The sequence below is a fragment of the Lucilia sericata genome, unplaced genomic scaffold (assembly GCF_015586225.1).
Source record: "Lucilia sericata isolate MDLA Ls3-8-SP2 unplaced genomic scaffold, ASM1558622v1 Contig000006F_arrow, whole genome shotgun sequence".
NCBI classification, from domain to species: Eukaryota; Metazoa; Arthropoda; class Insecta; order Diptera; family Calliphoridae; genus Lucilia; species Lucilia sericata.
In genome coordinates this window covers 1,656,960-1,679,842 of record NW_023994047.1, presented here as the reverse complement: position 1 = coordinate 1,679,842, position 22,883 = coordinate 1,656,960, and the positions used below count along the sequence as shown (strand labels likewise).

The 22,883-nt window shown below is 26.5% G+C and overlaps 2 protein-coding genes across 54 annotated transcripts in view; one reads left to right on the top strand and one right to left on the bottom strand.

Moving 5' to 3' along the window:
- The window catches only part of LOC119601906 (putative mediator of RNA polymerase II transcription subunit 26), a 123,668-nt gene that overhangs the window by 83,062 nt on the left and 17,723 nt on the right, over positions 1–22,883 (bottom strand). The gene's annotated exons all lie outside the window — the stretch shown is intronic.
- The window catches only part of LOC119601692 (sodium channel protein para), a 66,999-nt gene that overhangs the window by 33,811 nt on the left and 10,305 nt on the right, over positions 1–22,883 (top strand). For 10 of the 44 annotated variants that reach the window (XM_037952873.1, XM_037952840.1, XM_037952822.1 and 7 more), the window contains 13 exons: positions 4,493–4,770; positions 4,850–5,023; positions 6,095–6,257; positions 7,197–7,384; positions 7,451–7,694; positions 9,391–9,572; positions 9,694–10,179; positions 10,935–11,108; positions 15,198–15,320; positions 17,245–17,367; positions 18,052–18,246; positions 18,638–18,883; positions 20,473–20,743. In XM_037952873.1, the coding sequence (XP_037808801.1) occupies positions 4,493–4,770; positions 4,850–5,023; positions 6,095–6,257; positions 7,197–7,384; positions 7,451–7,694; positions 9,391–9,572; positions 9,694–10,179; positions 10,935–11,108; positions 15,198–15,320; positions 17,245–17,367; positions 18,052–18,246; positions 18,638–18,883; positions 20,473–20,743 (2,847 nt within the window). Of the gene's footprint in view, positions 1–4,492; positions 4,771–4,849; positions 5,024–5,219; positions 5,383–6,094; positions 6,258–7,196; positions 7,385–7,450; positions 7,695–9,360; positions 9,573–9,693; positions 10,180–10,934; positions 11,109–11,670; positions 11,794–15,197; positions 15,321–17,244; positions 17,368–18,051; positions 18,247–18,637; positions 18,884–20,472; positions 20,744–22,883 lie in introns of all 44 variants that reach the window. The other 34 variants (XM_037953090.1, XM_037952984.1, XM_037952901.1 and 31 more) reach the window with 17 other exon arrangements.

Sequence of the window (22,883 nt, the reverse complement as noted above, 5' to 3'; positions counted from 1 at the left end):
ACAAAATTTGCTAAAAATATAAAAAATTAACAAAATTCGTTTTATGACATGATTAAAAAAATGCATTGGAATGTACATATTTACAAACAATATTTAATTTTTCGAAATTATTATTTGTTAAAATATTTCATTTCTTCTTAAGCTTGATTTACTTTAAAAACGTAACAAAATTTTAATAAAAGTCACATGTTAGGAATGTATATTTTGTGTTTTTATGTTTTACATCTGTTTGCGTATTTTCTATAAACCAAATCTGACTCCAAGAATATGGAATATTAGTTGACTTAATATAAAATTATTGTTTTGTTTTCAAGGCCATAATTTTATTTTATTTTCTTTTTTAATTAAAATTTGTTTCATTTACTATAAAGAAAGAATTTTTATATTCTTTCTGCGATTAAGTCCAATACCTTGAAAAAATGTTGCAACATATTTTTTGCAAGTATTGTCAGAAGATGTAATTAAATAAAGGCATGCCAATTTTTGTTATTATTTTTAAAAAAATTATCTATCTTAAATTATCTATTATCCTTTCCAACATTTTAAAATTTAATACCTAATTCTCTTTTTCTATATTTTTAGTTTATTTTTCTTAAGCCTTTACAACTTTAACTAATTTTATTATTATTCCCCCTTTTAAAATGACTTCTTTGACTCGTCCATTTTTTGCCTTAAATGGTGATGCTAAACTAAATATAAAAAAACAAAAGAAATACTCCATATTAAAAAAGAACAAAAAAAACTGAATTTGAAAACTTCATAACAAAACACATATGCTCACATACTGCCTACAAAATAAATTCAAATCAAATTTACTCTATTCAAATCAATTCAATTCTACTTACAACTATCCCTCATAAATTATCGCTAATTCTAAGTAATTAATTCAACACTAAAATAACATTTACATAAATATATTTTTTGTTTTTCTTAATTCATTCAAATCAGTAGTTTAATTTTAAAACACCTCAACAACAACAAAAGCTCTTAACTCAGCCAAAGCTAAGCAAACTTAATGAAAGCTTTAAAGCCAAATATTAATAATGCACCTGCTTTAAGCAGTACAACAAATCATTTCAATAATAAACTACTTTTTACAATACAATTAATTAAATCAACATTTTATAAAAAAAAAAACAAAATTGCAGTTTATCATTTTATCAATCACCTTTAAAGCTCGTTTTTCCTAAAAAAAAACTTTTAAGCTTTACTTTTTAAACTTAAACTCTTAATCTCAATATAAAATTTAAAATCCCCATTTTATTTATTGATTATTGTTATTGATTATTGTTAATTTTTTGATTTAGTTCTAATTAAGTAAAACAAATACAAAAACGAAACTACATATTTTAAATTTATTTATTTATATGTTGTTGTTTGTTTCTATTTCTTAAATATATTTAAGAAAGTAGTCGAATAATTAGTTGCATGAGTTTTTTTCTTTCAATTTATTTAGCATTTAAACAAAATTTTTTTATAGAAATCATACATTTGTTTGAACAATTGTTGAAATCGCATGCTTTAGTTTACGTTAAACGTAGATAAAACAAATTTATAAGTTTCACATACGAATATCTCAATTTATTGCGATTCTTAACATTAGGTATTCGTTTAAACTGAGCAAACCAAATACATTGAGTCCGTTTAATAATAGACCCCAATGTCTACGAAATGGAATATCCGACATAGTTTTGACTATATGTAATCATGCCTGCACTTCAGATATATACCATCCTATACTTCTTATATAGTATTGTTAATAGTTAAAATACAATCGGTACTTTCGTTTCTACGAACTAAATGTATCTTTCTTTAATTACACAGAGACCAGAAAAATTTTAAAAAGTCGAAACCCAGAGACCAAAGTTTATAACAGAATCTGGCTTCAGAATTTATATATCACATCAGACTTTTAAGATGAAGTTTGAAAAAACTCCGAAGAAAGTACCATCTGCCGACTTCAAAATAAAGGTTTTACAGTGTTATCTTCTTCTTTCTTTAAGATATTATTACCTAAAGTTTGAAACCACACTATAAATTTCAAAAAATTTTATACTTTTCTACAAGATTGAGCCCGGCTAAATCCAAAATTGACCTCAGATTTTCTTCATCACATGTAGGATTTGAGTATCAGAATCTGGCATCAGAATTTATGCATCACATCAGGTTTTTAAGATATCGTGTCAAACTCAGAATTTATATACATATCACATCAGGTTTTTAAGATGAAGTTTGAAACCCCTCTAAATTCCAAAAAAATGTATACTTATCCGAATCTGACCTCAGATTTTCTTCATCACATCTGGGATTTGAGAATCAGAATCTGGCATCAGAATTTATTCAAAACATCAGGTTATTAAGATATCGTGTCATGAAGTTTGAAAAAAACACCGTTCCCAAGAAAGTCCCATTGTTATATTTTCTTTTTTCTTCGAAATATTATAACTGTAACCACATAAAATTCCAAAAACGTTTATACTTTTCTAAAAAATTGAGCCGAGCTGAATCCGAATCTGATCTCAGATTTTCTCCATCACATCTGGTATTTGAGTGAGACAGCTCGAAGAAAAAAGCCATGAATTGCATACAACGTTTTATATGTAAACTAGTGATGCTCGGTCCGCGTTGCAGGCCCCCGATTAAACATTTGGACTATACACGTAAGAATCTATAATTGACGCCATCTGTTGGACAAATTTAAATCTTTACAGGAACACTTCTCACAGTCCCTGAAGCATATATTTAAAATTTTGTCCTATCAGTTGCCGTAGTTCCTGAGTTTATCAATTACGAACAAACTCTTTAACTCTTTTATTTATATAGATAGATAAAGTTGTCTAAAAAGGGGCCAAATTGTGTTTTTTCAAACTTCAGGACACGATATCTCGAATCCCAAATGTGCTGAGACCATATTCTGATTTAGTGCAGATCCTTTAGAAAAATATACTTTGATCTTGGGGTTAAAAATTGAGACAAAAATTCTAAGTTTACACGGTTGTAAGAAATTTTTTGTAAATTTGTCTATCTGAAAACCATACAAAACTTTTATACTTTTCTAAAAGATTGAGCCGCGCTGATCTGGGATTTGAGTGAAGATAACTCGAAGAAAAAAGACAAAAATGGCATTTTTTCAAACTTCAGGACACGATATCTCGAATCCCAGATGTGCTGAAACCATATTCTGATTCAGCGCACATCCTTAGAAAACTATACTTTGGTCTCGGGGTTAAAAATTGAGACAAAAATTCTAAGTTTACACGGTTGTAAAACATTTTTTGTAAATTTTTCTATCTGAAAAATACGTTATCTCGAATTCCAGATGTGATGAAACCATATTTTGATTCAGCGCAAATCCTTTAGAAAAGTATACTACGGTCTCGGGGTTAAAAATTGAGACAAAAATTCTAAGCTTTCACGGTTGTAAAACATTTGTTGTAAATTTTTCTATCTGAAAAACACGATATCTCGAATCCCAGATGTGCTGAAACCATATTCTGATTCAGCGCAAATCCTTTAGAAAAGTATAAAATTGAGACAATAGTTCTAAGATTACAAGGTTGTAAGACAGTTTTTTTTGTAAATTTTTCTATCCGAAAACCTTTGAAACAAAGCTTTCTAGATTCTTGACTAAAATCTTTAGTGGAGTTTTACTATATAGTAAATTGTAAGCAACTAGACATTAGACTTTGTTTAGGTTGTTATCGTCAAAATTATTAATCTTAACTATTGACTATAGATTAAAAAATTTGGCGATTAAAAAATTCTATAATATGTTTTCGAGATTTCTTGAAAACGTAATTCTCAATGTATATCTTCAAATCTAATTAAAAATATTCTAATATTTTCATTCCCCATAGAGGGAGGAAGTCCTCTAATATAAATAGTTAAAATTTTAAGTATATTTTTTCCAACTTAATTTTTTTTTAATTTTATTATAATATATTATTATTGTTTTTAGATGCCCATTAGTAAAACGTAAATGTAGTTTTGTCAAAACAAAATTCTATATTTGAAGCAAAATGAATAAAACAAGCGTACAAATAAATACTTAAATAGTTGTTTTGCCTTTTAAATGTTGTTTAAATAAATAAATAAATCCGCTTAGAAATGTTTGCTAGCCTCTTTAGTTACAACAGTATAAATGTGTTTATGCGATTAAATATTTATTATAACATAAATATCAGTATTTCTAGAAGCGTCTAAATGTCACAATGTGTGAAATGTGTTTTGCTCGATAAATTTTTTAAGTACAATTTCAATGAGATAATAAACAAAAAAAAAAAAAAAACATTGTTAAACTTTAAATGTTGCCTCTATTTAACTAAAAAAAAATAATATAAAATCAATCTACTACTATTATGTTTGTTATTCATTATTAACAATTAAAAAAAAATACTTAATAAAAACAGTTTTGTTAGAAAACGAAATTGAAACAAAAAACGGCAGAGTCAAAGTATGTCAAAATTCACTAATTCGCAATTTTACGGTACAGTCTCCGTTTATTATTTTCCTACAGAGGACGATGACGAAGATGGTCCAACGTTTAAGGACAAGGCACTTGAATTTATACTAAAATGTATAGACATCTTCTGTGTGTGGGACTGTTGTTGGGTGTGGTTAAAGTTTCAGGAATGGGTCTCCTTCATTGTGTTCGATCCCTTTGTGGAATTGTTTATTACCCTGTGTATTGTAGTCAATACAATGTTCATGGCCATGGATCATCATAACATGAATACCGAATTGGAAAAAGTCTTGAAAAGTGGAAACTACGTAAGTATTGTTAAAATCTTAAAAAAGATCGATAATTAATACGAATACATTTCTAATCTAATTCTATCTCTATACATAGTTCTTTACTGCCACCTTTGCGATAGAAGCCACCATGAAACTTATGGCTATGAGTCCGAAGTACTATTTTCAAGAAGGTTGGAACATATTCGATTTCATTATTGTAGCTTTGTCACTGCTGGAATTGGGTCTGGAAGGTGTCCAGGGCCTGTCAGTTTTAAGAAGTTTTCGTTTGGTAAGATTTCATTTTGCTGCTGTTTAATTTACACTTAATTTCCTTACAGTGTCTTGCTGTTTGATTTACTCGGAAACAAACCGAATAACTAAATCAAAACGAGTATTACTGAAAAGTATTTTACGAAAATCTCAGAATCAATTTAAGATACATACATATAAACATAATGTTTTAAATTTCGTACTAAAAATTCCAGCTTCGTGTTTTCAAATTAGCCAAATCGTGGCCCACATTAAATTTATTAATATCCATCATGGGCCGCACAGTGGGCGCTTTAGGCAACTTGACTTTCGTCTTGTGTATTATAATCTTCATATTCGCCGTGATGGGCATGCAATTGTTTGGCAAAAATTATACAGGTATTAAAAGGAAAATGCCAACTTCTATACAAAATTTAAATTAAATTTAAAGAAAAACAATTTCAATTTTAAAACTTTTCCTTAAATATGCCTTTATACTCTTTTTGAATAAATTAATTTCATTAAAATTTTTTTGAATAAGTAACACTTAAACTTTATTTATTTAAATCAAACTCAGCTTTAAGCACGTACTTTTTTTCTCAAATATTTGTTTTCTTTAACTTTAAATCAAAAACCTTTAAAAACGTAGCTGGATTTGAAATTTAATTGATAAAAAAAATATTGAATCAAAAAATACTTTTTGAAAACGATTTTTCTTTTACAACATACCAAGACATGTTAACACATGAATGGGCATGTATGAGCTGCGCCTATTCTGATTTTTTGTATAATATACTATATACCTACATACATACATATATACCTATTTTTAATTATATTTGAATTTTTAATTAATTACTTTTTTATCTATATATACTTTTTTAACAACAAAAAAATATTTTCCTATGCTTTGCCCGGCTTAAATTAAAACTAAAAAAAAAAACAAATGTGCAAAAAAAACACCTTCATCACACCCGATTTATTTATATTTATATATATAAAATCAAAAATCCATCAAACTAAACCAAAAAATCAAACAAACAAAAAAAATGTACAAAAACTGAAAACCCCCTGCAACGAAATGAAATTATAAATTGTGAACAAACAACAGCTTCGTGTATTCAAATTGGCAAAATCTTGGCCTACACTGAATTTACTCATTTCAATTATGGGCCGCACAATGGGTGCATTGGGTAATCTAACATTTGTACTTTGCATTATCATCTTCATATTTGCCGTTATGGGAATGCAACTTTTCGGAAAGAACTATCATGGTAAGTACTCTGACTGTCGCAACAATAAACAAACAATTTTGCACCCCTAAAATCTCAAAAGAAAAATTTATTCGAAACAATTAAATGTTTTTAAATGTGACAAAAAAAAACTACATACTTACATACATACTATAGTATAGTATAGATATTTAATAATAAATGAAATGTGTTTGTGGTTAAAATATTGTTTTTGATTGTATTGTATTGTTGCGTTGTCTTGTGTTCGATTAATTTAAATGCAAATTTTTACATATTTTCATAATGATCATTACCTCAAAGCACCGTATGAATAAAAAAACCGGACTTGTTACAGTTTGAGATATAATAGAGACAAGCAGATTAAAACAAATTGACATTTCCTGATTTTTACTACGAAAATAATATGTTTATGAGACTTCAGATTATAAACCAAAAGTACTTTGCTGATATTGTAGCAAATATTTCTAAATTTGTAAAAAAATTTTAAATTTATAGATTGACTTTCTCATGATCATTTTCACAATTTCCCTAAAGCATTCATTTGATAATATAAAAAATGTAACAATTTTCCAATAAAACTTTAACTTTAGGTCAATTTTTGTACTTGACGCGATTTTTTTTAACCAAATCATTCATTCAGAGTATAATAAAGTATTTTTGTTTTTGTTTAAAAATGTATTTCGTAAAACTCTGTAAGTATTTTAATTTCAGTAATTTTCCAACTTAAACCACTTAATAACATTTTTTTTACTTAAATCTAAACACCGTCCAAGATTTTTCGCTGGATTATTTGTTTGCCTCAGTAGTTGTCTAGAAAAATGCTTTCTTTTAACTTTTTTGGGCTTAAATAATAACAATTTTTTAAATGTTTAATCATTAAGCGTTAAGTATATGATAACAATATGAAACTGTTTAATCGTTTTTATGTCTGTTTGTGTATGTTGTTGTATAATTCTTTAGATCACAAGGACATGTTTCCGGATGGTGAATTGCCAAGATGGAATTTTACCGATTTCATGCACTCGTTTATGATTGTGTTTCGTGTATTGTGCGGAGAGTGGATAGAGTCCATGTGGGATTGCATGTATGTGGGCGATGTATCCTGTATACCATTCTTCTTGGCCACAGTAGTTATCGGCAATCTTGTGGTATGTAAACAAATGAAACATTATGAAACAGTGTTGAAATCGTAATTGTTTTTTTTGCATTTTTAGGTTCTTAATCTTTTCTTAGCTTTGCTTTTGTCGAATTTCGGTTCTTCTAGTTTATCAGCACCGACTGCCGACAATGATACCAATAAAATTGCAGAAGCCTTCAATCGTATTGGTCGTTTTAAGAATTGGGTGAAACGTAATATTGCCGATTGTTTTAAGTTTATACGTAATAAATTGACAAATCAAATAAGTGACCAACCATCAGGTGAGAGGATCAACCAGATCAGTTGGATTTGGAGCGAAGGTTTTTATCCACTTGTTTTTTTTAACTAAATATTAATTATATAATTAAATATCTATAAAAATGCTAATATCGAATACGTTCAAAGTAAACCAATCCAAAATTCAAGTTACCCATTGGACTACAAAATCACATTTAGTTTTGTAAAATTGGGAGCATTTAACATGTATATGACATGAGTAAACATACAATATATACTATATATATGTTTGTATGTACATTCATACTTTTGTATGTGTAATGTTGCCCAAATATTAGACTATTTGATTAGTTAGAGTTTTTTTGTGATTTACAAATCTAAATAAGTATAACTAAATATATCTCATAACGTTTTTACTTGTGCAGTTGTAGTAGCTCGCATAATATTTAAAATTTAAATATTTAGTAGAATTTATAACTCTTTTTTAAGTTTCCTTTAACAGAGTTTGAAAACTTCAAATGTATAGAAACATCTTTATGCATTGATTTCATAACTAACATAAATACATTTATGAGTAATTATTTTAATGTACAGAAAAGTACTTAAATACATTTGTTAGAAGACTTTATTTAATCATTAGTTTCGATAGAAGATTTAAACGTTTACTACTTTAATCCATAAAAAGTTTTAAATATACAAATAGAATCTTCTAGTTATATATTATGAAGAAAAACCATTTTACATTTGATGTTTGTCGATATTAAAAAAGACCATTTTGTTTTCGTATTATTAGTAAAGATAATTAGTGTTTGAACTTCAGTTAAACCTTTTTTCTAATTATCAATTAAAGAAATTGTTTAAAAAATTTAATGTAAAACAGTGGATTTTACCCTTCTAATTTTATATAAATGTTTTTATTTTCATTCGTAATGTGAAATTAAATAAAATACAGTTTTCCCTATAAATAAATATAATAAATATCAAGTGGTGCCAAGAAAGTAAACAAAACATGTCGTAACATGTTTATCTAATGTTGTTTTACAGTTGGTCATCTGGAAAACTGTATTTCATTTAATTAAAGTTTTTTTTATTATTTTAACAATTATTTGTTTTGTATGTTTATCATTAGTTTAAAACACATTTCAAATCACTCCATCTATATTTCACATTTATACAAACAAGATTGTCCGGAGCGTATGTAGCTGGTCAATCTTAGCAAATCTCATCGCATTTGTATAATATGTATAATAAAATAGTAATCATCCAGAGTAATATTTAAATATACAGTACAATGCAATTCATTAATCTAAGTCGATGTTGTAAATGTTGTATATTGTAATAATTTGTCCCTTTTTTTTTTTTTTTTTGGTCAAAATTAACTGAAACTTTTTATTAAATTTCGTTTGTTTTTCGTATACGATTTATTTTCATATTAAACGCATCATTTAAATACTTAAAATGCATAAAATTGGTTTGCATCTCCATATAAAAAATCAAAATATAAATCAACTCTACAACATCTGCGTGCTCATTTTTTTCAATAATCTAAAACATCAATAACGTAATGAACGTATCCAATTATCAAACAAATATTGTTTTTGATCAAACCAAAAAATAATTTCCAAAAACAAAAAAAAAAAAAAAAACAATAATTTGAAACAATAAAATTCCTTATTATGATTTGATCAAAATGCAAAATAAAACAAAAATTAATAATAAATGCAAAAAATGGTTGAATGGATACGTTAGGCAAAGGGGTTTGTCGTTGTATATCTGCAGAACATGGTGATAATGAACTGGAATTGGGTCATGATGAAATAATGGCCGATGGTTTAATCAAAAAGGGCCTTAAGGAACAAAATCAACTAGAAGTAGCTATAGGGGATGGCATGGAATTTACCATACACGGTGATATGAAGAATAATAAACCGAAGAAATCAAAATTCTTAAATAACACAACGGTAAGTGGGTTGGAGAGAGTGGATCTCTGTATTCCACTTGTTATTAATTTATTTAATTTCATTTGTATTATAAATTAAACATTGTCTTTTTTCATTTTAAAATATAAAATTGTTGCTCTAGATGATTGGAAACTCAATAAACCACCAAGACAATAGACTGGAACATGAGCTAAACCATAGAGGTTTGTCCATACAGGACGATGACACTGCCAGCATTAACTCATATGGTAGCCATAAGAATCGACCATTCAAAGATGAAAGCCACAAAGGCAGCGCCGAAACAATAGAAGGCGAAGAGAAACGTGACGCCAGCAAAGAAGACCTCGGTCTTGACGAGGAGCTGGACGAGGAGGGTGAATTGGAGGAGGGCCAATTGGATGGTGACATAATCATTCATGCGGCCAACGACGATGAGATAATCGACGATTATCCCGCTGACTGTTGTCCGGATTCATACTATAAGAAGTTTCCAATCTTAGCCGGCGATGAAGATTCGCCGTTTTGGCAAGGATGGGGCAATTTACGACTGAAAACTTTTCAATTAATTGAAAATAAATATTTTGAAACCGCAGTAATCACTATGATTTTAATGAGTAGCTTAGCTTTGGTAAGTTTTTCTCGTAGGAATTTGTTGTCTAAACGCAGCAAGTTCTTGCCAAACCAATGTTCACTAATTGTTGTAAAAAACAAAACAAAAAAAGAAAAAAAAAAAAACGTAAATGCTTTGTAAATTTCAAAGTAGTTTTTTTGTTGAGAAAAACCGTAAAAACTGTACCAAAGTTGTATGACCTTTTTGAAATTTTAGCAAATTTTTATATAGACATTAAGTTTATGGCTTTAACATGTAAATATATTTCATATTTTTTTTTGCGTTCTATTTTATTTGTCTTAATGATTTCCGCTTATAGAAATCATTCAAATAAAAAAGAATGTCACTTTTACAATTAAACGGTCTTTCCAAGCGTACGAGTCACCAAAAACATCCTCAAATGTAAAATATGAAGTGTTTTATTTGAAAGCTCTAGAGTTTACAAATAAAAGTGTTCATGATGTTTTGACTTGCAAGCTTAGGATGAGACTTTGTGCAAAATCCTCCACGTAAAATTAGCTTATTTATGCTTAAAATTAAAATCCCCCCCAAAACCAAAACCCCCCAAAAAACAAGCTTCAATAATTTTGTCTTCAATTTCTTTGAAAATTTTTCTTTTAAATGTTTAAACACCATAGCGTTACGAAGTTGCCTTTTATCCTTAAATGTTCAATGTTCAATTGTAGATGTGTTTTTGGCATTCACGATGTCCTGCACTAATTATTTCAAAAAATTTAACTAATTAATGTTTATTTTTGTTTTTGCACACATAGGCCTTAGAAGATGTTCATTTACCAGAACGTCCCATACTACAGGATATTTTGTACTACATGGACAGGATATTTACGGTGATATTCTTCTTAGAAATGTTAATCAAATGGTTGGCCTTGGGCTTCAAGGTTTACTTCACCAATGCCTGGTGTTGGCTTGATTTCGTTATTGTAATGGTAAGTTAAAATGTTGGCCAATTGGTTTGAAATTAATACAGATAAAATTTTTAAATTGAAATAAACAACAACAACACACTAACTAACGGACAACTTAAAATTTGATTAATTTTAATTTTTCGAAAATACCTAAAAACTGACTTTGTAAAAAATTTTGTATTTATTTAACGTTATCGATTTTGAGTTGTACTTTTAATACTTTAGTCAGTTACTTTTACTTATAATTTATATATTATTTATTGTTATTATTAATATTAATAATGATTAGTTTTGTTTATAGTTTCTGTTAACGTTTTGTTGAACTAGAGAAGCCTTATAAAATGTACTTATACTTAGTATGTATTTAAAACAGTCTTCCAAAAGATAAACAAAATCCCTATGTATTTATTTAGAGTGTAACAGTAAGATTTTTAAAGTACTTTTACCATTAAATAGTTATAGCAAAAACACTTACATACAAACAAACAAACCGAAAAACAGAAAAAACAAACAAACAAACAAACAGACTATTTGGTTTATTGCCAACAAACTTTTAATATTGAATTTAATTGAATGTGTATAGCTGTCGCTTATAAATTTGGTCGCGGTCTGGTCTGGCTTAAATGATATTCCAGTATTTAGATCTATGCGTACACTTCGTGCTTTAAGGCCATTACGTGCTGTTTCTAGATGGGAGGGCATGAAAGTAAGTAAATCTTTTAAACAAAAACTATACGAAATCAGATCTAAGAAAACAACGTATGAGGCTTTTTGTATATTACACATAGCTTTAACTATGTGTGTCTGTTCTAAGATCTAAATCGTAAAACAAAAAAAAAAATACTAAAATTGAAAAACAAAATCCTTAAATGTTGTGTTGCCACCTTAAATGTGTTGGTGTATTATTGCTACTACTACTACTACTATTTGAAAATACTACTACTACTACTTCTACTACTCTCAATGTTAAATGTTTAAACGTACTGTATTTGGTATATAATATACATATAAATACTAATTTACATATATAAATATAACTTTTTTTTTAACTACTTAATCTTTTACTATACAAACAAAAGTGGCTTAAAAGAAAACAAATGAAAAACATACAAGTAATTTTCAGTGTACAAATTCTAACAGACTAACTTACTTATACCTACATAAATATTATCGTATATACATAAACATATTTACTAATTAATTAATTAATTGATATAAATAGTACATAATTTGTATGTATGTATATTTTCTATAAAACAAAATGTCTAATCCTAACACATATATATTGTGGTGCTGCCAAATTTTATTATTTTAATTATTTTCTTGTTTTTTGTAAATCATTAAATGTTTTCATTTTTGTTTTAGTTTTTTTTTTGTTTTTGGGTTTAATTGTGTCTTTTTATAATTTAGGTTAATGTATTATTAAGTATACTCATGAAAACTTTTATTTTAACTGCATAAACAATATTTAGTTGTTAGAAAATATTAACGTATTGCAAAAAGTTTTATTTTCACTAGAAGGACTTTAAATTCTTCAATATTACAAAAAACTCCACTAAATTGTTAATAAATTTCACAGTGCTACAGCTAAACATAAATTAGTTACATTAAACAAAACCTTTTTTTTAAATGTTTCTCAACTGAAAATTGTTCTCTGTTTGGGTTATAGGCTAAAATTAGTTCACAGTGACAAAGGCACTTAAATATAAGATTTTTTGTAGCACAGTGTTATTAATTGATACCAACTATGGTATTGGGTTTAACTGTAAAAGTTTTAATCAAATTAAATTATTTGTTAAAATTTATAGATTTTATAAAAAATACCATAAACATTAAAATTATGTTCAGTTTTGTTAAAATTACATTGATTTTTTTCAAAAATGCTTAAGCTTTGTAAAATAAAGATACATACATACATAAATAACTAACTGTACGTATATGTAAATAAATTATATTTTCATAATTTGCTTTATATATTGTATGTATTGTTGTTTTAATTAAAAAAAATACAGAAAATTTGCCCAAACATCTAGTATATAAACGTAATTATTTATACATATAAACACATACATATAAACATATAGTAGTTACATAAGTAAGTATCAAGTATTAAAGTAGTTGAGAATTAATCTGTAGTTGAAGAGGATACATAATAAAAATTATGTTTATTATAAATATTTACTTAGTTATAATATTAGAAAGTAAATTTGAAGAAAAAAAAACAACAAATTTTTGCTTAGATAAATTTTATTTACCATGAGTAGAGTCCAATACTGTAATAAATTATCTCTTAAAAGGATAATTTATTTGTAACTTTGTAAAGTTAAAATTGTAGCTGTTGTTATATTGATTACTCCTCTACTAAGAGGAAGTTAGAAAAACAATATCATCAAGTAATAAATGTAGCTAAAATTATATTGATCTCTTCTTGCGAGAAGTACGTAAATTAGAAATATCAAATATCAATATAGACAAACACTTGTCCGATCTAATTATATCAAATTTTCATAATTCATACTAGTTACTAGTTACCAAACAAGTGTAAATTGTATTTGTTACTTTAACGATTCCAAGCACTTTTTGAAGTTTGAAAGTAAAACCCAAAACCAATCCACTGTAATAAATGACTAAAGAAGTTCCACACTGTACAAAATTCCAATTGAAACATCAAATGCAAATAATATTTGAATTAAAAAACAAATAAAAAAAAATTGAATGAATTCAAACCTGCGCAGTGGTGGCAGTGTTTTACTTATAAAACTCCTAACACACTAAACAACAGACCGTAATTAGTGAATTAAATCAAATTACAAAAAGATCGCTAAATCGCTTGGTCTTGGGGAATTAGTTTATACTAGTAACAAACAAAAGAAGAACAACAAAAAAAAAACAAAATTATCCAATTTCATTAGAAATTGTTGATGATGATGATTATGGCATTAGTAATGAAGTTGATCAATATATATAAAAGAAAATTTCATACCTGTTTACAGCTACTTCTCCATTGAGTCCTGCAGCTAAGTTAAAAGCAAAAATTTGTCAAGATTAAGACAAGCCAACCTAGTAGATTATTTAATATGAATATATATATCTATACATATCTTTTACCAACAGATCCACAATAAACAAATGTTTTTTTCTTTAATCGTTATCATTAATAAAAAACCACAACAAAAACATCTATTGTATATAATGAAAATATGTATTATTATAACTCACGTACGCTTTCGTATTCGTGTATATAAATTAATATAAATCAGAAACATTTATCTTTACATTTTTACTATATAATCTTAAAACATTTGTTTATAATGGATCTAACTTTAAACTAAATAATTAAGTTATCTATCGTAATATTTACACTCTTACATGTAACGTAAACAAACGTATTTACATATGTTAACATACATAGTAACTATACATATACATACATATGTATGTAATAATAGGTCAGTCCTTCTTTACGTTATTTAATAACGTACTTAGAGAAGGAAAATTATAATTAAAGGCTTTGTCTAGTTGGGTATTTTATGTTTCAGTTTGTTCAGGTTTAAGTACTTGAAACCCGTATTTAACAATGTTAACTCCCGTTATATATTTGTAACTACAATTTGTTAATTAATGGCCAGTTTGTAAGTTTAGTTAATAAGTTTCTATATCTACATTACTAAGTGGCTTTGGCTAGTTTAAAGACAAATTGAATGAATGAAAGGAGGAAAAAGAGAAAATGGAAATTTTATTAAATTGCTAATTCTTCTATTTACTAAATATTTACTTGCTTTTTTGTTCTATATGTATATTTTTGTTTAAACATTTTTAATATTAATTTGATTTTTATTTAATTTTTCTTAAATTTGTTTTTTTTTTTTAATTAATTCTGACTAGTGAGGTGACTGTCAACTGACAAGCAACCAATTAAAAAACATTAGCAAATTAATTAATCTGAACAAACCTTTTAATACTTTTAATAAACATGAATAATTCTTTAGAAAGTCATTTAAAATGACTTTTACTTTTTGTTAACTTAAACTCAAACAATTTAAATGCAAAAAAAATAAAAAAAAAACGAAACAAATTAAAATCCCCAATTATAACCATTTGGCAAACTAGGTGTCGCTAATCAACTTCGTTGCTTCACTTGCTGGAGCTGGTGGTATACAAGCCTTCAAGACTATGCGAACGTTAAGAGCACTGAGACCACTACGTGCCATGTCCCGTATGCAGGGCATGAGGGTACGTACTTTCTTTTTCAACTCATTTCAACATTTTCAATCAATCAAAATATCAATCAGTCAGTCAAAAAAAATATATATACAACATCACACGGACAAATTGTTAAAAACCTTTTAAAAAAAATATATATATATCAAAAAAAAAAACTATAACCACCACTAATTAACTTTGTTAAACACCAAAAATTATATACATACATAAAAATTAAAATTAAAAAAAAATCATTCAAATACTCGTACATTAGTTTTGAATCGTATTATAGTTTCCCTAGCCTTTTTTTACTTAGTCTACCATTCCATTTGTTGTTTAACTTTTTAGTTTCCGTTTCAATTTCTAATTTCAATAAATATTTATTATGTATTAGTAAAGAATTGCCTTCAAGTTTTCATACATACTACTTTTGTTTTTATTTCGTTGAAAACTATATTAAATCACTGTTACCAGAATGAACTTTCATCATAAATTTTTTTTAACCATAATTATAACTAGACTTACGTTATTCTTAAAAAAAATAATCGTACATTTACTTTTTTTTATATAGAATTAATTTTACGAATGCAAATTATTGATTACTTCCATATTTATATATAATTATTTAGCTAGTAGTTTGGAAAAATAAAAGCTTTATTTAAAAAACATGTACATATATAAAAACCATAATTATAATTATATTAACACATTTAAGAAATTTTATAGCTTAAGTTTATATTTTGTAATTCGAATTATTTTAAAACTTAATTATTTTTTTTTCCTTGGCAAATGGTCACTTAACAAGGTTTTAATAATTTATATTGAATTTGTTTTAAATTGCTTTAAAAAAATTATTAAATTAAAAATACACAAACTTGTTAACTGGCATTTTATAATTTTTATTTATTAATAATTTTTAAAACACTTTCGCTTGCACCAATCAATGTCTACAATCTATGGTTTATAAAACACAAACTTCTTAAAACATTTGTTTTATAAACCTTTGTTAAAGTTATAAATTGTTTAAGAATGAAGTTAAAAGCATTTTTTTAATTTTCTGCACTTGTTCGTTCCTGTTGTTTGTCAAAATACTCTATTATATAGAACAATTTGGGATATGAATTAGTTAACACTATCTAAAGCTATGTATACACGGTTGTTAGATCTTACAACGTTGGCAGTAAAATGTGCAGAAAATGTCTAACAACAGTGTCAACTTACAAATTTTGTCTTGCACAACAAATTTTGTCTCTGACAACGTTGCAAAAGAAAAATTGTAAGTTCAACCGATTGTCAGACATTTTACTGACAACGTTGTAAGATCTGACAACCGTGTATCACACCTTTAAGTTTTTGACTAAGCCGAAAAATTTATAACTTGTTGGTTAAAGTTATTATTCTAAAAAAGCTTTCACATACGAGTCGAATTTTTGTTAAATGATTAACTATAACCGATTCCAAATTGTTCATATTTTCTTTTCTGTTCTGTCATGTAGAAACGTCAAAAAAATGCAAATGCTGCATGTTGTTTGTATTCATATTTTGCATGCACTTGTAAAGTATTAGTTTATGTTTAACTATATAAATATAATAAAAACAATTAACACTTTAAATAAAATCACATCATACAATGCAAAACATTTTGTACAATATGACTTCATTAACGCAAACATTAAATTTAGTTTAAATCTCTAACACTTTTATTTAGCCAATATTAGTCGACTATTATTAATAAATTGTATAAAAATCTTCTATTTCCCCAAAACAAAAACCAAAAATAAACACATCTTTAAACAAATCATTAAAAACCATCATTTGCAAAATAACTCATGCCAACCAAAACACCTACCAAATCCACTACAATAACAAAAAAAATATATATATACAAATAAAAACTATCAAACAAACAAAATGCGTTGCCGGCGCTTCCAAAAAAAAAAAACAAATCGAAAAGGTTGTCGTAAATGCGCTGGTTCAAGCTATACCGTCCATCTTCAATGTGCTATTGGTGTGTCTGATATTTTGGCTTATTTTTGCCATTATGGGTGTACAGCTTTTTGCTGGAAAATATTTTAAGGTACGTTACACTATTAACAAAAACAAAACAAACAAAAAAAAAAAAAACCAAATAAATCCTAAACAAAACAAACTCCTTGATTTAGCTTAACTAATGCCAATCAAAGAGTTTTGTAGTCATTACAAATGAATCAGTTCTAAAATAGCAGTTAAAATTAGCACTTTAATTAAACGAAAATTTAAAAAAAAAAATAATAAAAATTTAAATTCAGTAAACGAAAAGCGTATCTTTGCATCTATTTTTCGTAAATAGTTGATAGAATGAAAAAGGTTTTCATTTCCTCAATACTTCACAAAATATGTAGTATAGTGGAATGTTTTAACCTAAAATAAAATGAAACTTGTAAAATTCTAAATTAAAAACTAGAGTGTGTTTTAGTTTAAAAATCGCCTGTAATAAATATATATTTAATAATTTATTTAGTTCATATGCCGCGCGGCTCTAATTGTAAATTTATTAAGAAACGGAAAACAAGACACACCATTTCAAAACCATTTTTAGTTTTGGATATAATATGCTAATTAGCTGCTTTTAGCTTTAAAAAAAAAAAACTACAAAACTGTATTATAATTATTATTATAATTTTTATTTAAATTTAAATTTATATAAATTTTAATAAATTTTATTAATATTCTCTATGTTAACAAAAAACGAAAAACACAAAATTATATACTATATATATAGTGTAAAGATGACAACGACACGGTTTTGAGTCACGAAATCATACCTAATCGTAATGCCTGTATAAGTGAGAACTACACTTGGGAAAATTCTCCAATGAACTTCGATCATGTAGGTAATGCGTATCTGTGTCTATTTCAAGTGGCCACCTTTAAAGGCTGGATACAAATTATGAACGATGCCATTGATTCAAGAGAGGTAAACTATTGATTGACCTTTTCAACTGACTTTGAATAAAATATTTATATGAACTAACTTTAAAGAATTTAACTAATTTATGTTTTTCTATTTTTTACCTTTTTTCCTATTTTATGATTATGATAACTTTAATATATATATATAAATTTAAAAATCTAACTTGTCTTGAAAACTATTAATTTATATATATAAAAAAACAAATTACACCAACCAAAATCCAATCCAACAAACCAAACCAAATCAAATCAAATCACTCTATGTTATGTATGAACCAACAACACACTATATCCAACCAATCAAACCAACCAAATACACATCAATCACATCAAATCAAATCAAACTTACACCAATCAATATCCGATACAATAAAACCTAACAAAAACACCCACAGGTGGACAAGCAGCCGATACGAGAAACCAATATCTACATGTATTTATATTTCGTATTCTTCATTATATTTGGATCATTTTTCACACTCAATCTGTTCATTGGTGTTATCATTGATAATTTTAATGAACAAAAGAAGAAAGCAGGTGGATCATTAGAAATGTTCATGACAGAAGATCAGAAAAAGTACTATAATGCTATGAAAAAGATGGGCTCCAAAAAACCATTAAAAGCCATTCCAAGACCGAGGGTAAGGCTTCGAAATAAAACTAAACAAATAAAAACAAAACAAACTAACCGAAACGAAACGAAAAATCGAAAACGAAAACGTAAAGAAACCCGAAATCGAAACCGAAATTAAAAAAAGAAAACCAACTTTTACTAACATATTAAAAAGTTCTTTTTATTATTTAGACATACCGAACGTATGAAAGAAACATCATATTAAGCAAAAAAAAAACTAATAATTTAGATAAAAACAAACAAACAAAACTAACATTAAAATCTGTGCCAATTTCAAAAACTAATTAAAAACTATATAATTTTTTTTTTCAAAATTTGACACTTTCTCAAAATAGTAAGTCCTTTAAAAGGACCTTAATAGATTTCTATTGCTTTGACTGTGTCCTTTCTCTCCCTATCTCTCTCTTATGTCACATATACAAAAAAAGGTTGTCTGTTATTAAACATTTTTATGTCTGCCATTTGAAGATTTTCAAATGTTTCAACGTCAAACAAATAAATTATAAACAAAAAAAAAACGAACAAATCATTGTTCGTATAATTTCCTTCTTTGTATGTATATGCAATGTATGATTATATACTAATATATATACTAAATACATAAATATTTACTTAATATACCTATGAAAATGGCATGTTTTACTCTTATTTACTTATTAATCTCCTAAGTACTCCTTACTCAAACACAAATCAAAAGGCCAAAAATCAATCAATTAATAAACAATCAAATGTATTTGAATTTCTCTTAATTCCAATTTAAAATAAAAAAATACATAAATTCAAATAAACTTAGACAAGCATGTTAATGCATGCCAAAATTTTGCATTAAGAAACTATTAATAACTAAATCACCTTAAAATAAACCTAACCCAACTAATTACTCTCTCTTATAATTATAATATTTTCAGTGTTAAAGAAAATCAAAATAGAACTGTAATTAAAATTTTAAATATTTTTTCCTATAAAATTTAAAAATTGCAAAAAGAAACTGAAAATATTGTAAATATTTCCCCCAAAAATCGGCAAGAAAAAGATATTTTTTTAAACTTTTTTCCTCTTTTTTTTTTTTGTAATAGAGCACTTTTTGTAAATACCTAATTATTATAAATACAATACAAATTATATTTAATACTTTCATTCAAATTATAATAATTTTTTCAAAGTATTCATAATGCATGTGTATTTGGCCACACATAAACAAACTTGACCACCCAAGGAAAAGCATAAACTGCAACAAAATCATTTGTATATTGGGTTACAAAACGGGGCACTTTTCGAAATAAAATTTCGAAAAAACGTAAATGATTTTTTTTTCTAAGAATTTACCTTATAACTAGTTAGAAGTTTTATTTATTGGCACAGATGAAAATACAGATTGAACAATGCAAACGAAACGCTAACGTAAACGTTATTATAATCGTTATTGTAGCGCAGTTAAATGACAGTTTCAACTATAGAGAGAAAAAAAAAAGAAAACCAATTATATATGTGAAATGTGAAAACTAATATGTTTTTTTTTTGTGCTATTGAAATTATAAATATAAAACGATTTTTTTTCTTCCCTCTTCTCTTCCACATCTTTCTCTATTTTTACAGTGGCGTCCACAAGCAATAGTATTTGAAATAGTTACTGATAAGAAATTCGATATTATCATTATGTTGTTTATTGGTTTAAACATGTTTACCATGACACTCGATCGTTACGATGCATCGGATACATATAATGCTGTCCTTGATTATCTCAATGCGGTATTCGTAGTTATTTTCAGTGGCGAATGTCTATTAAAAATATTCGCTTTACGATATCACTATTTCAAAGAGCCATGGAATTTATTTGATGTAGTAGTTGTCATTTTATCCATCTTAGGTAAGTAACCAAACGTACGTTAGTGGCTTGTTTGATCCGCTACCCGGAGCAACCAAGTCAACAAAAAAAGCCTCCAAAATGCAAAAAAAAAATCCGTTAAATTCTTTGTGTTGTTTTTGTGTAAAAAAAGTAATAACTAACTAAAACCCTTTGACAAAAATACTACAACTTTAAACTGTATATAATCGTAAATACATACTATATATATATATCCTAGTATTTTGGCCCAAGGCTTGCGGTGTTTTTCAGGTTACGACCGCCTCACTTTATGACCGGGGCGAGTTTAACATTGATGTCACTGTACAGCCTTGGGTTTCCTAATGTAAGTGTTGTGCTGTAAACGTTGTTGTTATTAACAACCTTTAATGTTGTGCTTAAGTATACTTAATAATTTTCCCCTCCCCAATAAATATTTATTACCTTTTTAAGTTTAACAATATTTAAACAATTATTATATTATTGTTGCCATTAATATTAACAAAAAAAAATATTTATTCCCTTTTCCCTAAATCCCTTTTATATGTTGCTGTCTAATTTGTATAATAATTTGTTTTTGTATTAATTTATTTAGTTTAATTTTGTAAAAAATATACTAGATATCGTATATATCATACATATAATCTAATGTTGTAAATATTATATCTAACAGTATCTCGTATATTTTTTGATGTTCTTTATTTTAAATTTTATATATTTATATAAATCAAATATAAATATTTTATAAACCAAATTATAAGCTTTTTCTTCCCTTATTTGAAAATCAATTATAATAAGCTTTTTTTAAGTTAACTTTAACTCCTAAAAGCTTTTGTACACATAGATTTTAGAGCTTCTAAAAATTCCAGTTAAAAACGTAAATTCCATAATCGTAAAGTAAAAATTATATAAAACTATTAATACTATTTATTAACAGTAAATCTCATCGAAATCATTAATGTTCGTGTAGTAGAAAATTTAATTAACGAATCATTTCTATAAATTTCATTCGAATTAAATCCGGTAATGATCATTAAATATCAATAAAGTTACTTTCTGTCAATTACTTCGTTGTGTAAAGTTTCAAAATGTAATATGAAAAAAAACACACACACATTTTAAAGTTTATGTGTACAAGGAAGCAAAATAATTTCTGTTTGTTTTTATCCAAGTATTTAAACAGTGACATTCAATCTGAACATCTTAATACTTGCACAAAGCTTCATATCTCGTTTTTTTAATTTTTAAGAAAAATTAAACGCTTTTGCTTTAAGATTCTAAATATTCAAAAATATTTCGAAATATCTTAAGAAAATATGATCATTTAATTAAAATTAGTATACGCCGTGCTTTTCAAAAGTATCGTGTATATATTATTTCGTTTATTGGCATTTCGGACAGTAAGTATTAAAATCAAGAATGTTATAGGAAAAATATGATCCTAATGTATAATTAGAAAAATTTGCAAATAATTTTTTCATTTACAGCTTAAGAGAAAATCAAAAACTAGATTATTTGTTGTAGTACATCTATTAGTGAATCGAGTTAATCTCCAACTCCAATTATAAAGAAAAAAAATTTGATTTTTCAACACAACTTCTGGGTAGTTTTTATAACTACTTGAGATACAAAATATATATAAAAAGCTTCAGCCTTAAATTTCATTAGCTTTATAAAACATTTCTTTGTTTTAAACGAATTTGCACACAAGAAATAAGATTGAATGTCACTGTTTTAATACATACGTAAGCACAATTAAAAAAAAATAAAACAAATATAAATGGCTTAACAAAGTTCTGACCAAATATAAAACGACAACTCTTAAAAGAAAAAAAGAAAACAAAAAAAATAACAAAGTTTAACGCTAAATTTAAAAGATGGCTTAAAATATGCTTTACTACATTCAAAAGCAGCAGAAAGCTTTCATTTCATACCGAATTCCTTTTTGTTTTCATTTTGAAAGCAAACTAGATCTACGTAATGAAAAGAAAGTTTTATTTTATTTCAAAAATAATTTCTGCTGTTGGCTTTAAACTTTAAACTGCGCCTAATAGCTACGAATTTAAGCTCTTCAAATTCCTCAAGTTTCTTCTACTTCAATATTACTACTACGTTAAAAATTAAAAGTTTCTTTAAACTTTGAATTACTTTTTTTTCTTTAATT